This window comes from Miscanthus floridulus, chromosome 17, assembly GCF_019320115.1.
Source record: "Miscanthus floridulus cultivar M001 chromosome 17, ASM1932011v1, whole genome shotgun sequence".
NCBI lineage: Eukaryota > Viridiplantae > Streptophyta > Magnoliopsida > Poales > Poaceae > Miscanthus > Miscanthus floridulus.
In genome coordinates this window covers 60,100,107-60,116,121 of record NC_089596.1, presented here as the reverse complement: position 1 = coordinate 60,116,121, position 16,015 = coordinate 60,100,107, and the positions used below count along the sequence as shown (strand labels likewise).

Below are 16,015 nucleotides of genomic sequence, written 5' to 3'. Positions count from 1 at the left end.
TTGCCCCTCTTGATAGTATGGCCATCTATCCTAAACCCGGTCATCAACTCCTCTACACACCTATGACCAGTGAAATGAAATGCCCTAGGTTATACCTTTGTCTTGCACATTCCATTCCATCTCCTCCAATGTTGATGCAACACATGCACCAACATGATCAACAATGATACGATCCACTTCATATCATCACGTGATCATATTGGTTCATCAATCTTGACTTCACTTGCTTTTCACCATTGCCTTCGTCCATCGGCGCCAAGTCTTGCTTAAGCTTCACCGCCATGCGGTCCATCGCTCCAAAGCCTCCAACTTTCCCTTCATGCTTGCAACCGGTCCATCAAGCCAAGTTATGTCTTGATCTTCTCCACCTTGATCATATGACTCAATGTCCTGTCTCATTTGCAATGAGCTCCTTCATCATCACATGTGTGAGCTTTGCAACATCTCCAAGCCATTTTCACCTTCATGGCATATGTTGCTCACACACATGTACCTGTGGACGAATCACCTGTGTATCTCATATAAACACAATTAGTCCACCTAGGTTGTCACTCAATTACCAAAACCACACAAGGACCTTTCAAGGGGTCAGTCCGACAAGGTGAGGCGATGATTTTTGTCGCACAATGCCGGTGTCTCTTCTTTTGGCTTTTTAGGTGTGAGAGAAGAAGAGATGAGAGATTGGAGATGTTCTAACGAGAAAATTGCAATTATAGGACACCAAACAATGCGCTTCGTAATTATAGGACTCCAATCGTCGACTTCATTAAAATGACCCTTGAAACGTTGGCTTCTTATTTTAGATGACATTTGGCGTATTTCTTCACTTTGTTAATCAAAATACATGTATTTTGACCCTCTTATGACCCTTCTTCCCTTCTGCTTTTGTATCGTTGATCAATCGTACCAATTCATCTACCCGACGTTCCTTCTTCCCTCCAAGACCGACGCCGTTGTTCCTCCTTCCCCTCCTCCCGACATCGTCGTACCCTTCCCTTCCTCGACTCCCATGGATGGATCACCACCCAAAGATGATGATGGCCGCCCGATCACCATGGAGGGCCAATCAGTCGTAGCCCTAGCGGCCTCTGGCCTTGCTGCGCATGCTGAGGGCCTGGCGGCGCCAGCTAAAGGCCTGGCTACACCGACCGAGGTGGCTGATGGAGGTGTTTCGCCGGCAGTGGAGGCCTCTCCCAACGCCATGTCCAGTGCTCTAGCCCTAGCCAGAACGTTGTTGCCCACTGTTCCTATTCCGGCAATAGAGTACAACCTTCCTATTCTTGAAGTGCAAAGGTATTGGCCTTTATGCTTTCTGTTTTTTTACCACGATAGTAGTAGACAATATTTAAACTTGATATCACTTGTTTAGGTCCCAAGTAGATCATGTGGAAAATATGGAAATATTTGATTGGGATAGCATACAGATAGTGGAGACACATGATGACGAAGGTCATATTGCACTTATGAGTGAGAATCCGTGTGGGGGTATTAACCCCTATACCCTTACGGCTAAGCTTGGGCCGGCCCGGATCGGTGGGTCCGGTCCACCAAAAGACGACGTGCGGCCCGGCCAACCTGATCGGAGTCCCGCGCAAGGAGTCAAGGCGGATTTGGCGATCAAGCAAGATCCTGGTCGGTTAGAATAGGAATCCTTATCCGGCCACATATGGCAATTGTAACCGACTAGGATTAGTTTTCAGATCTATAACCCTGCCCCCGGACTATATAAGGCGGGCAGGGGACCCCTCTAAAATCATCTCTCATTGACATACAGCAATACAAATCAGACACAGGACGTAGGTATTACGCCTTCTTGGCGGCCGAACCTGGATAAAACCTCATGTCTGTCTTGCGTCACCGTCTTGTTTGGGGCTTGCGCATCTGTCTGCCGACAATCTACTACCTTGGGCATACCCCTAGGTAGACTGCCGACCATATTTCGTCGACAGTGGCGTGCCAGGTAGGGGGTGTGCGTACTGCTCTCCAAGCAAACAAGATGGTCATCATCTCTGGCTCCATGGCTACGCCGAACGGCCTCACGTTCACCGTCGGCCAGATCACCTGGACCACCGGCTCTGATGACTTCATCGCCATGACCACGGAGGAGGCGTGGATTCAGTCTGCACCGACCACTACTTCACCTGCATCGGCTACGGCTCCGACCACGGTGGATACGACTCCGACCACGGCGGATACGGCTCCGACCACGACGGATACGGCTCCGACCACGATGGATACGGCTTCGACCACGATGGATCTAGCTTCGACCACGGTACATCTGGCTCCGACCATGCCTACATCATCTTCAGCCACACCAACAACCGGTCATCCGCTTCCCCGCTACAAAGGGAAGCAGATCGACAACACCGACCTACTCGACTCCATCGATCGTGTCGGCACCAAACTCGCTGAAACCCTAGCTCTGGTAAGTACGATTCAAAGTCAACCTAATGAGCAGGTAACCGCTCCCCACAACAGATCTACCCGACCAGCTCGGACCAGTCGTCCTGCATGACTTGGGATAGATCTCGTGGTCATATCTACTCCTGAGGGGCGCTCCGCTCATCGCCGGCCAGCCTTCGCGATGGGTCTCCGACTCTCCGAGTACGAAGCCTCGACGGAGAACCACCAGGTCCAGCCCTACGGCCTGCGAAACACTGCCACCAGCTACGCGTATAACCAACAACGCCACTTGGATTTGTGTCTTACGCACCGACCTCGACTGAAGCCACGCAACTTCGTCAACACGGTCCGGATTGAAGATTATCAAGAAGGATCTGTCCACACAGTCCAAGATGGTGACTCCAGCTCCTCGTCTGGCATCACATCTAATGCATCCGTCCACACCGAGCTTCAGCATCATGAAGATGAAGGCGTCAAATACGATCTGGATATCCCAGACCACGCCCCGGGTTTCTCACAATTCCCGTCTTTCCCGCCAAGACGAGGGGATTTGATCCATGTTGTCAGCAATGACGAACCGCCAGTAGTTGGTGAAACAGAACAAGAAAGGACTGCACGCGAAGCACGCAATATTGACCGGTTTAATCGCCGACAAATCGAAGCTGAAGCAGACCAGGAGGCACGACGCATAAGGGTCCAACCACGTGACCTCAACGATGCTTTCGACAGGGTAGGGGACAAACAGGTCTTCAGGACTCCAAGTGCCAACGTAGCCATCGCCATGGCAACAATGCAACGGCTACCCAACACCCCGGAAACCCAGGCAGTTCGCGATGAAATACAAGCCTATCTGACGGCTGCTATGGCCCAGACCGTGGAGATTGTAAACCAAGCTCGGGCTCCATCCGTCTCAGTCGAGTCAAGCCACAGCCGCCAGCACCCAAGTCATTCATAGCCACTCAACCAACGTGGCTCGCGCAACAACGACCCATCAGACAACCGTCAAGGCGGAAACGGTGGCCATGATGGTGGCCAGGATGACAACCGCCGTCGGGACGACAACTGCCACGACGTCCGGGACAATAACCACCGGGACAACCGCGACAATCGCCACGATAACCATGGCCGCAGGGCTAATCCAGATGGCAATCGAGATCGCCGCGATGGCAATAACGGTCTCCGCCATTACCTCGGTGGACGCGATCTGTGCGCTCGCATCAACCAGAGGGCCGATGATCGAGCATCCCACGAAAGCTATCGCCGTATGGAATATGACACTGCCCACGGCCCGCCGGGTTTAAAGCAGTTTACTTCACACCTTCGCCAAGTCATATGGCCCAAGAATTTCAAGCTCGAGAAACTTCAGAAGTACGATGGCAAGGAAAACCCCGAATTTAAGATAATATAAGTGTAGCATAGTTGTTCTTTTCTTATGATAGAACCTGGTAACCTAAGTTCAAATCCTTTGACTTTTTTTACGAGGTTACTATCTTATAGGAAAAACATAAAATGGTTCAAGTTCTCGACTTCGCATAAATACTCATATATTTTCAAGACTTAGATGTTTATGAGCATATGAGTAGTTGCACATAAGGGTCATGTTTACATGTGTGCACTTATAGTGGTTAGTGTTACATGTTTGTGAGTGTCACAGTATGTACCATGTACTACATCCGTCCCCAAAAGAATGCAATTCTAGCACATCGTCACGTTTTAGTACCTTAAGTTTGACCAATTATACATAAAAAAATGTCCATATTTATGATACCAAATAAATACCATCAGATTAATTACGAAATATATTTTCATAATAAATTAATTTAAAGACATAACTGTGAATATTATTCACTAAAAACTTGGTCAAACGTGAACCATTTTTCATGGCACGGAACCCATAGTTGCATTCTCTTGAGGACGGATGTCGTAATTAGTAAAAAGTCAAAAGAACTGACTTAGAAGATGTTCTTATGTGAGAGCTTCGTCCGTCATCCATGAATTTGTCAGTCTCACAAACCATGTAGGGCATATTAAGGACCACTTAAAACCGGATATGTGGCTACCCACCGCGAGAATCAAGAAATCACGCCAAAAGCCTCATAAGAATCAATGATTTTTTCCACCACTAAAGGCACAGAGACCACCAGATTGAATTAGCCCTCGCGTTTCCCATGCCGCGGTCCCAAACATGGTTGTAGCCGGATGATAAATATATTATGTGCTCAATAGTTTTGTACATGCCCTTCCCAACATAAAACACAAAATGCTTTTTTTAGCTCAGTTGGTTAGAGCACCCGTTTAGTAAGGCTGTCTTCAATGGAAGACCCATTGCAGAATCCAAACCCAAAATGGATCTCCAACATAATACATATAGCCTCCAACAGAGTATCTATATAGAAGACCCATTTTTGGGTGCCGGGAGAGGCATAACCTAAATCTGAGTATCCTCTCCTGGAGACCCATTTACAGAAAGAGTGGTCTTTTGGGTCTTGTTGTTGGAGAAGACAAAAAATGTCTTGAACCCTTTGCTTGTAACGTTACCTAAAGAACGAATGGATCTTGTATTTTGGGTCGCGGTCGTTAGAGACAATCTAAGTGGGAGGTCTTGAGTTCAACTCTCAACAAAAGCATTTGCATTTTCTGGTTTTCATTCAAAATGGTACACGCTTTTTGGAAAATAGTTTGCGGATACAATTTCTCTTTTTTATATTTTTTAAAACTAAACTTGAACAGTTTCAATAATTTGAACGACCCCTTTCCACAGACTCTTTCTGACTTTGAACAATACATGCTTTGGAAAATTGCCTTTTTAATAATAAAATAAATTTATTGGTTGCAGATACAATTTCTCTGTTTCCTTTTTAATAAAGAAATTTAACTTGAACAATACCTATAATTTGAACGCGTCGTTTTGCAAATTTTTGCTAAATATAAAGCTACCAACCCCCTTTCCAGACTCTTTCCGTCTCTTGTAAAGGCACAGTGCAGAAATGTTGCAGATGTTGCAGAAATTTGTGCATCAGTCTGACTTACAGGCGAATGCACATCCAATACCTGCTCATTCTTGTTCCATCCAAAACCAAATAGACACAAATTGGCACATCAAACTTGATTGGCATTTTCATTGCAGCAGAAGTTGCAAAATTACATGTCATATATACTACACAGTCAAAATTTCGATAGACTTTACAGCCTTTGATTTGAAGGGCGGACCTGGTGCAAGCGGTAGAGTCTTACCGCCTGTGACCGGAAGGTCCCGGGTTCGAGTCGCGGTCTCCTCGCATTACACAGGCGAGGGTAAGGCTTGCCACTGACACCCTTTCCCAGATCCCGCACAGAGCGGGAGCTCTCTGCACTGGGTACGCCCTTTACAACCTTTTATTTTTCTTTTGGCAGCTGTGTATTAGTAGTCTAAACAAAACACATCTTTACTTGATTTCTCTTTTGGCAACTGTGTAGTTGTAGTATAAACACAACACATCTTGACTTGTTTACGAGTTAAGACTACATTGCTACATGTGCTCCCCCATTGCCAGCCTCTAAACACTGCCCTGGAACCTTTGCTTCTCTTGCCAGTTGGAAGACTACACATTTGGAAGTTGTGTTGGTGTGCAAATGATACAAGTCTTCCTTCTTGTGCATCAGTTTGTTCGGTCAGGTCTTCAGTTATACCCATGTCCGTGTTAGTTTACTGGAACTTTGGTGCCTTGACAAGGTACACACCCCTTACTAAACCTTTACCAACATCTCCAACTTCCTTAAGGATAGCTGTCGGCTCTGGCGCAGTTTCATCAGCCTCCTCTCTGCCACGCTTCTGTGACATGTAAAAAACTCATACAACTTAAAATACATCTGCATTTGTGCTACGCCAAATAAAAAAAGAGTTCTTCATGATAGAGTGCTTATTGGGAAAACAGACTAAAATATTGCTTGTCCGAAAAAAAAATGTTCTATGGTTCAAGCTGTCACTAATACCTTTGGGTTCTCCCATGTAAGACCCACAGCGTCTCCTCCAATTGATCCATACCACAGCTTGAAGGTCTTGGAGAATGCACACTGTAAGTAGATGTTAAATTTTATTCCAAATGGATGAACATATTTTCAAGAGATCAAGAGCTTTACCTTCAAGTCTCACAAGAAGTACGTAGTTGGGTCAAAGTTTACCAAAAGTTTCTCTCTTGCGTCGTGCAAACCTTTCACGGCCCCTTTGTTAAGTGGCATATAGGGGCAGAAATCTTTACTTGGTTTGCCCCAGACCACCAACTTACCTGTAAGGTTGTTAAAGTAGAACAAAAAAATATGAAGAATTGAAGGTAGGCTATTGTATCAAAAGATTAATTGAGTTCTGGTCGGCAAGAAATCTCAGCTAATTTCTGTTAATTGTAGAGGTGAAATTGATTATGCTTTATAGCTTTAGTATTTGGTAGTACATTTTTGCCGAAAGAATACTTCTGTAACAACATCAGGGAATTGGAAAGCAACTGTAGTTGATAGCGAAACTGACCATCGGGAGTCTTGGCAGGAAAAAGTACATGATGGGGACAACAAAGCTTCTCTTGATGGAGGAGAATAACAGCATCATAATTGCTCATAGGTGTTCGGAACAGGCACTATAGCATGCAAAGATTCATACTGAGTATGAAAAAAAAGATACTAAAATAAGATAAAGCCAATGAAGTAGTGGATGAACAAAATTACCTCCCATGTATATTCCCCTGATTGACCATGAAGTGTAAGATTTGTTAAAAGCTCCGCACTGCTTTTAGCATAAGCAGCTATCCATTTAAGAACCTATGTTTATAATGAACAGAAGATAAACAGAAAGAATAAACAACTCCATCTATAAAACAATATAAAAGGCAAGGTTCCAAAAGGCGCTAGGACACTGTCTAGCGCCTAAGGCGCCTAAGCGGAGATTAAACACGATTAAGTGTTTGTGTCTTTTCTTTTATTCTGCTGGGATGTAAATAAGTGCATCACTACACACATTCATCCCATCCTCGATACAACATAAGGCCCAGCAGGACGGCAGTACTATCTCCTTGGCCAGAAAACATTGTGGCCCAAGCCCATTCTATTCAAAGCCTTATCCACTGCCCTATCCAGCTGCAGCCTCCTGTTTCCCTCCCAGCACCACACGTCCGCACCTCTTTCCTCTTCCCAGCACAACTTTCCTCGCCCCAACGCCAGCCACACTTCGCACGCTGTGAGGCCTTGCGTCACCAGCCTCAGGTGGCCCGAGCACGTGCCAGGGAGGGTGCATGTGGGGTGGCAGGGCGGCACTGCGCCAGCAGCAGCTTGAGGAGCTCCAGCTCACACACTCCTGCCTGCTTGTGCTGCTGCACTCTCCTGCCACCCGTCCATGCCCACATGAGCCTGACTTGCTCCCGATTTTCCCCGATTCTGTGCTACTTACCTAGGCCGCCAGGGCTCCACCTTACGCTTAAGCGCGCCTAGGCGAGTGCTTAATTGTGTTATCGAACACCGATGATAGGCTAATATACATGCTATTCATGGTTAGAGTCTCAACATGAGTGTAACCATATCATATTCCAAGAACAAATCCAATACTACTGGGAAAAATGTCATTTATGCATGAGAAATGGAAATAGATTGCATTTTCAAAATTTCTACTTTACTACCAAAGCCTTGATGCACACTTGTTCAACAGCAAGAGTAATTTCAGCTGTAAAACAATAAAACACATACCGACTTGCTTGGTGACTGTTTTGTCCATGCTTCAGATGTTTTATCATATGGCGTAGCAAGAAACATTGCAGGCTCTATATCATGAGGCTTTTGCTCATAAGATTTTCTGCTCAGCATAAAGTTATCATGTAGTTGTATGAATCAATACATTAAGAGCTATAGAGCTAACTAAAAAAATGAGAGGGAGGGAGGGGAGAGAGAGAACTGACATTGATCTCCTTCTCATCCTTCAGGGTGAAGTCATTATTTATGTCAATAACCATGGGTGAAAAGGTCCAGTCAAAACTGGATAACAACCGCAAAAAACTGTGATTTTTTAGTGATTCGTCAGAGGACTTTGACACCTTTCATCGGTCATGATTATTAGGACTGGTAAAAGGTATAACCAACTGGGGAAGCTATGTCTTCGAAACTTTCTTGTATTTGGGTCGATGAACCTAGTTTCGTTCTAGAGAGTCTGATAAATGATGTAACAATGTTTACAAATCAATAAAGTGCGCCACATGGCATTCCCTAAAAAAAACTAGGAAAGTAGGATGGATGGAGGGAGAGAGTGGCACCGAAACCTAATCAGGTGATTAATAACCTTATGAGCCTTATAAGCCTTGTATGTTTAGGTATAAGAAACTAGATGTAATGGCTTCATTATCTAAGAGTAATTGTAACTTATAATCAGCAACATATCATCACATTTGCTATAACATGTATCAATAAACCAAAATGAATTCTCTCTATGTGAAAACATTCATTCATCTATACACTCAATATTGGGATTCACAAGAAGATACTATAATACAAGGGATGGTCAGACCACATGGCTCAAGTAGTATTAGGGTACTGAAAAGGGAAATTAGAACATGGTATAGGGATAGGGACGAAATAGTACTGGTGGGAGACTAGACTCATTCTTATCCAGAACAATGATAAGTGGACCCTGGGCCCTCCCAAATCCTTAACTCTGATAATCATTCCTAAGTCCTAACTAAATACTACCCCCATTCTCTTTTATAAGGCGCACACGCATATCAAGATTCAAACTTCAAAATCTTTGACTAATAATTTGAGTAACAATTTTTAATTATTATAACATAAACTTAATATAGTTAGATTTGTAATTAAATCTACTATCCAATTATCATAAGTTTAAAAGTATAAATAATATAGAATAAAATAAATTGATGGTCAAAATGTAATTTGGGAGACCATGTCATGTTAAGCTATGCCTTATGAAAGAGAACGGAGGGAGTATGACCTTAAATATTCATAATTCCCTTTCCTGGCCGAAACCCATTACCACATCCTCCTGGCTCAGACTCCAGCTGCTATGCACCTCTTCCACATATCTGATTAACTACTCCCTCCATTCCAAATTATAAGATGCTTTGGCTTTTCTAGATACATTGCTTTTACTATGTATCATCTAGAAAAGCCAAAACGTCTTATAATTTGGAATGGAGGGAGCAGATTACAATATGCAACTTGAGAAATGGGTTTTGGAGGGGGGAAATTGTGGCTTTCACAGGATGGATAAGAAATCTTCAAAAAACTGTTCACAATTTTCAGAACTACTAACCAAACCTTTTTTCAGCAGTCAAGAAATAACAAAGATAGCTGGTTGGAATGTAGCATTAGGCATCTGTCTATGACATAACAGAAAGAATGAAGCTGATAAAACGAGAAACAATGCAGATGGTAAACCAGAGGCTGACGAAGGTTCCAGAAGTTTACCAGAGAAACCCAGCAGCCCGAGAAGAAGGAGCATGGAACGGGAATGGCTTCAAAAATATATACGCAACTACCAACTCAACTGCCTCCTCTGAGATAAATGATGAAAATAGATGTGCAGAAATCCATCTTTTTGCTAGCCTTTTTTTGAAACAGAAAGAACAAATGCAAGCTTCATAAGCATGCTTCATAGTTTAAGATATGGGGTGTTTAAATAACATTCAGAACCTTGGCAGTTACCTAACTACTGGTCCATACACCTGGTAACGGCCATGCAGACCATTGATCATACTAGAGTGTTGGCTCCGCTGAAAAAGCATCTTATCTTCTGATAGAGCACTTTGTGTCTTGTCATCTCCAACTACCAGATAATGAAATAAAGTAATGGAACTCTGCGATCTTTCTACAGTAGCCAATTAGCAAATATAGGAAATTATTTGAATACATAATAAAAGGCTAACCTAGCTTTTGCAGCACTAAACCTCTTTCATGAAATATTTTGAGTAAGAATGAATATCCAGATGTAAGGACATTCACCTCATCTTCACTGGCTGAAACAAACATTCCTCGATCCTCCAAGCTGAAATTAAAAACAATGAGCCAGTGGAACAGAAAGCAAATTCAAGCAAACAATTTTTTCCTTAAATGCTATCGCATACCTTTCGCCAATTTTTAAAAGAAATGCAGCCTTTGTCTTCTCCATGGCCACGGGATCCAAGGGCCAGTTACCAGATCCCTCTAGCTATTATTAAAATAATGGAGAAGGGAAGAAATTTGTGAACAAAGCAAATCCCAAAATGAAGCCCAGCTCTATCAGATACACATCATGACATGCAAGTTTCTGAGCAAATCAGCACCATATATGAAATTATCTACGCTTCTATTATTTTCTTGCCAGTAGGGAGGTAAAGGAAGAAGTAACAATTCCTGTGTTCTATTCTACCCACCCCCCTATTGTAGGAAAGGTCTACAAAGCCCAAAGTTCTAGAATAGAAAATGGAATGAAGAGGAGGTGTGATATACTATCTCCCATAGAGGGATAATAAGAAATTAATATTATTCTATTATGATACAGCACAACTAAACAAAGGTCGTACCTGAATCATAACTTCTAAAGATTTTATGCAAGCTGCTGCGCATTTTGGTAGCCTCTGAGAATTCGTTCCATATGCCAGTGGATGAGGTTCAGGAGGAAACACAGAAGTGTGCCTAAAAGCTGGTGTAAGAAAAGGGCAAACGAAAGGAAATGTCACATACAATGAGAAAAATTGTGAAAAAAGATCATGCATAAAGAATACAAAAAGATACTGTGTCAAACCTGCGTCTAGGGGTTGCACGGTAGATATTTTAAGAGGAATATCATCTAAGAGATGTAATGCTTAGCAATAGTATCAAAAGCTTCAAGCAAAGCTCCAGAAGACGATACTGGATCTGCATAATTACGAATAAGCTTAAAACCAAGGATATGTAAACTGTAAAGCAACACATAGAAATATCTGGAACTTACCTTGGCCATCAACTAAGAGGCAAAAGTCCAGCTGATCAACAACATGAATCAAATCATCCTTCTGCAGTAACAAATGTTTCATAAGCACATAATCAGCAATCCTTTTAATAATTGTGTGCTTCTCCCAAGATTGGCATTCCCAAACTGCAGTTAAGCAAGTAGGATTCATTAAGAATAAAATGCAACAGCTACCCGAGTAACACACTTTTTAGATAATGAATGAAGTAAAAATAAAATGCATCAGTTACCTGTGCTTTCAGCAATATTTCCATCCTTGAATCTTCTAAGCTCAGCTTTCTCTCCCCAAAATTTCCTAAATTTAATAGCCTGTGATTTAATAATGCATATCAGTGTCAGATCGCAGTAATGGCAGTTCATTGTTCCGTAATCTAGAAAAGGAAAAATACTTCAATGCGGTTCTCAGGGTTTGGACCAATATCAACAAGGCGAAAACTTTTTTCCAATGAGCTAACCATCATACCAACGAGAAGCAGACTGCTGCCAAATTCTGAGAAACCCTACAAAATTGTGCTTGTCACTGGACTGAAATGCAGGAAAGTGATCAATAATACTAATGCTCACACTACATACTTCCACTATTTTCCATTCAGAAGGTGTGCTTCTCCACAGGACTCGGATCATCTTTGTTCTATCTGTAAGTCCTCGTTGCAGCAAAGACTGAACATCTTTCTCAAGAATTCTCCAAGACTCGTCATCCACACAATAGCTTAATGCAGAAACCTTAGAGTTCCCTTTCAAGTTTATCCTGACAGAAAGAAATACAAGTGAGAACTTGATCAGCTGATGGAGAAGTCTTTAATCTGGGATGATACTAGAAGGCAAATTGGCTCAATGACACTAGGAATATGTGCAGATTGGAAATAATATGAAAATAGAACAACAACAACAACAACAACAACAACAACAACAACAACAACAAAGCCTTTAAGTCCCAAACAAGTTGGGGTAGGCTAGAGTTGAAACCCAGCAGAAGCAATCAAGGTTCTGCACAACATAACGGCAGATGCAGAATGTAACTAGATAGTCTCAAACTGAGGATGTGCTGCACTGTTCACTCAAATAATGGTTCCAGTAAAAGTCCATAATACAACAGGTGCCAATGTGATGCATCATAATCCAGCGTACCTCAAGCATGAGTCGAACTTAGCACCAAAGTCAACTTTGGTCATAAAAAGCTCTTCAAGTCCACCATCTCTGCATTTATCAAGGCAACTAAGCGCGCAAGCTGCCTCATCTTGAAGCTGAACAAGGAAAGATAGGCAGAGGCCACAATAATTGAACTCAAAGAAATTTGAAAGTTTGACTACAGATGTTGAGAGCATTACTCTGAATCTGAAGAATAAAAAAACACCAAACTAGATATCTACCAGGGATTGCTGGATTATACCACAAGGTTGTACATTTGAGTAGTTATAAAAAGGGTTTGGTGGATATAGACTAGTTTAATAATGATACATACCTCTAAAAAAGCAGACTTCGTCATCCGAAACACCAAATTTACGTGGCCAGATATATCAAATATGGCAACATCAAATGTCTTCAGGCAAGTGGCAATGTCCTGAAGCATTTCACTTCTGATCAGAACTGAAGATCAATGGGTTACTCAACGTTATTGCACTAATCAATAGCACTTTGTGCAAAGGTTGCACACAGAACTAGGTATCATGTACATCAAGTAACTCTTCAGGTATTTTTATTGCTATAATCTCCAGGAACCCATGGTGAAATATGACCAGACAAGCATTTAAGTATGGCATAGCAATTTGTCATACTCATACTGTATTACCATGTTCACACTATATGGCAAAGGACTTATCTGTAGACATTATGATTTTGTATGGAAAATAATATTCCATTTACTCTACATATATGGGTATAGATACAAATCTAGTTTGATGGCTCCCAACAATGGACTTTGTGCAGAAGGTTGGCAAACCTCTTTGGTAACCGTACGCTTCTTCATTGATTGAATCACCAATCCCTTTGCCCACACCTTGGAAGTTGCTACAAGAATACAGATATGATTCAATTGAGTAAACATGGTCAAATATCGCTAGAAAATCAACTTTTTGTTGCTTGGATGTACCCAAAAATTTCATCAATACACGGAAAATTTGTCTTGTGGTCATTGATCTAGTAATCATGCTTCCTCCAGAGTCCACAGTAAGAAACACAAGGATGGCAGAAATTAAGTATCCATTGAGACAATCATGTGTGTATATTGAAGTTCTTTGATGTGCCCAGACCTACATTTCAATTAAACATTAGGCTACTTTAAACAGGAAGAGAACACATGTACAAGCATAAACCAACTATAGTTTACAATGAAATATACCTTTACCAGCACCAAGGCCTCTTGCAAAGCTTTCCAGTTAGCAAAGGTGCTACTCATAAAGTCTGCATTTTCCTCCAAAAACATATCCTCCAATATGCTACAATTGTACTTTGGTGTGGGTAGGTTTACACCATCTGAAATGCAAATCCAATCAGCAAAGTTTCAAAGAAAAAACTATATAACTATGCTAAAGGCCAAAACTATGGTATAATGACACTAGTTTCAAAGAACATGAACTCTTATTAACATCGCATAGGAATTGAACATATATGTAAAGCAGTCATATCACCTTTTGTATATGCACAGACATTGTTTCTTGTTGATACATTCAACTTTGAAACGTTGAACAAAGAATTTGCAGTTGGGATTACTCTTACATAGAATCCAGGATGGTCTGCAATTTCGGTTTCTGCACCAGTGGAAGTTAAAAAAAATGAGGGGAGCATAATGACGAAAATGCCACTTGGAGGAGTATCAGCTTCGAGTGCACCAATGGTGTGAAAAAAGGGAAGGTAGAAGAACAACCTGGATATACATGAAGCACAGGCTTTCGGGTCTCATCTTGGAGGGTAGACCATGAAACTTTGCGGATTAATTTAGAGCACCTCAAGTTTTTCTCAACAACACAGAGGTAAAGACACCTCTTTGCATGGTATCGGTGATTTAAGAAATCCTTCTCGTGGAAGCATTCCTGTGGTAAATGCGTACAAAACAAATCACGTAACAATCTAAAACCAAAATTTTGTTTAATCGCTTCCAAAAGTAGCAGTCTTGATTCAAGTCGGCAAGCAAAATAAAAGCATGAGAAGAGTCATCTTTGTAATCATAGCAAGCTAATTTTCCATTAAAATACCCAGCGACTTATGAATTCAGAATGGCACATTCCATTTTAGGCATCTTCACGACCCTAACATGCTAATTCTGTTTCAAATGACAGACATTGGTGAAATTTGAATCTTTGTTGTAATAGGATCTTTGTATGCTTTCTTTTGTTCAGGACCCATCTTTGTAAGCTGGTCACCCCAGCAGGCCAACAGTTGTACCAAACTAGTTGCTGAGAAAACTCTTTTGGGAAAAAGAAAAGATTGACAAAAGGAGGTTATTCTGATTGAACATTGAAGCATCACTTATTCTACTTATAATCTTTCCAACCAACAAAATTTTGTTGAGAAGACTTGATTGAACAATTTTGCATAGCTCAGCAGTTATACGTCAATCAAATAAAACTAAATGTTTGTGAAGGAGGAAAACTAATGGCACGTAGAGTAAACGTACAGAAAATCCATACTTCCCAACAACACCTTCCCTTTAGTTTATTTGAGTATAAGAAGTACAATCGAATATGAGCCCCTCAACCGCTGAGATTTATTTGACAGCAGGCACATTGTAACAAAGGCTTCATATCAACTGAACTAGACATAAAGCAGAATGTTTAACGAACAAGCTGTGCATTGGACAATAACGGAACTACTACGAGGACATGGACATTGTTTTGTTTTTTTACCAAACAAGCATAAATTGTTTATAAGATAACAATCCTGAATACTGAAATCCTGAAAGGTATAAACATACACTAGAAATTTTGGGGGTAAAATGGACATCGCCCAGCTGCCACAGAGGCAGAACCACGTCAAAGAATCCCATTCCCATGAAAAATAAACAGCTCCTCTGTACTCTGTTGACGGCAATACAAAACAAGTTCTTGGATTGAATCAAACAGATGAATTCGAAGAACCCCGCATACCTTTGGCAAGCGTACGAGGAGGTCGGCAGCGACGTCGGGCCTCGCTACCGCGCCGGCCGCGTGGCTCCCGGCGAGCCGCACCACCTCCGGCGGCCGGAAGGTGAACGAAAGCTTCTCGGTCTCCAGCCCCAGGTCCCTCATGAACCCCCGCGCGGCCTCCGGCGTCGCTTGCTGCTGCGGCACCCTCTTGATGAGCTCCGCGACGGACTCGGTGGCGGCGCGCATGGCCGCCGCGCTCGGCTGAGCTTGCTCCACGAGCGCTGAGAGCTTGCGATCGATGGAGTATTCGGAGGCGGCGGTGGCGGCCATTGTGGCTTCCGTGCTCGCCGGCGGCGTGAAGGCGAGTACGGTTATGGGTTTAGGGTTTAGCCACGTGTGACGTGCTTAGGAGCGAGGAGAGTTGCCGGCGTCAGCGTGACGCGCGGCTGTGACTGCGAGCACGGCGGCGGCGCCAAAAGCAAGGAGTCGGAAGGGAGAGAGAAGGTAGTGTAGGGTTCATATCTTTTGTCTTGTTATTAGACAGAAAATTAGGACTCCAACCATCGACTTCGTTAAAATGACTCATGAAATGTTG

General features: G+C 42.6%; 1 protein-coding gene across 1 annotated transcript; it reads right to left on the bottom strand.

Annotated features, from left to right (window-relative positions):
- Positions 1-5,500: 5,500 nt before the first annotated feature.
- LOC136517690 (uncharacterized) lies at positions 5,501-15,942 on the bottom strand. The gene is given in 26 exon segments (XM_066511321.1): positions 5,501-6,214; positions 6,376-6,456; positions 6,523-6,668; positions 6,905-7,010; positions 7,099-7,191; positions 8,110-8,237; positions 8,321-8,415; positions 9,838-9,975; positions 10,075-10,195; positions 10,296-10,414; positions 10,494-10,576; positions 10,932-11,050; positions 11,153-11,212; positions 11,215-11,265; positions 11,342-11,485; positions 11,590-11,668; positions 11,749-11,859; positions 11,933-12,107; positions 12,488-12,603; positions 12,822-12,920; positions 13,299-13,366; positions 13,449-13,608; positions 13,698-13,831; positions 13,987-14,106; positions 14,223-14,388; positions 15,442-15,942. Coding segments are annotated over 24 exon segments (2,931 nt in total). The 5' UTR covers positions 15,751-15,942; the 3' UTR covers positions 5,501-6,214; positions 6,376-6,456; positions 6,523-6,531.
- Positions 15,943-16,015: the final 73 nt, after the last annotated feature.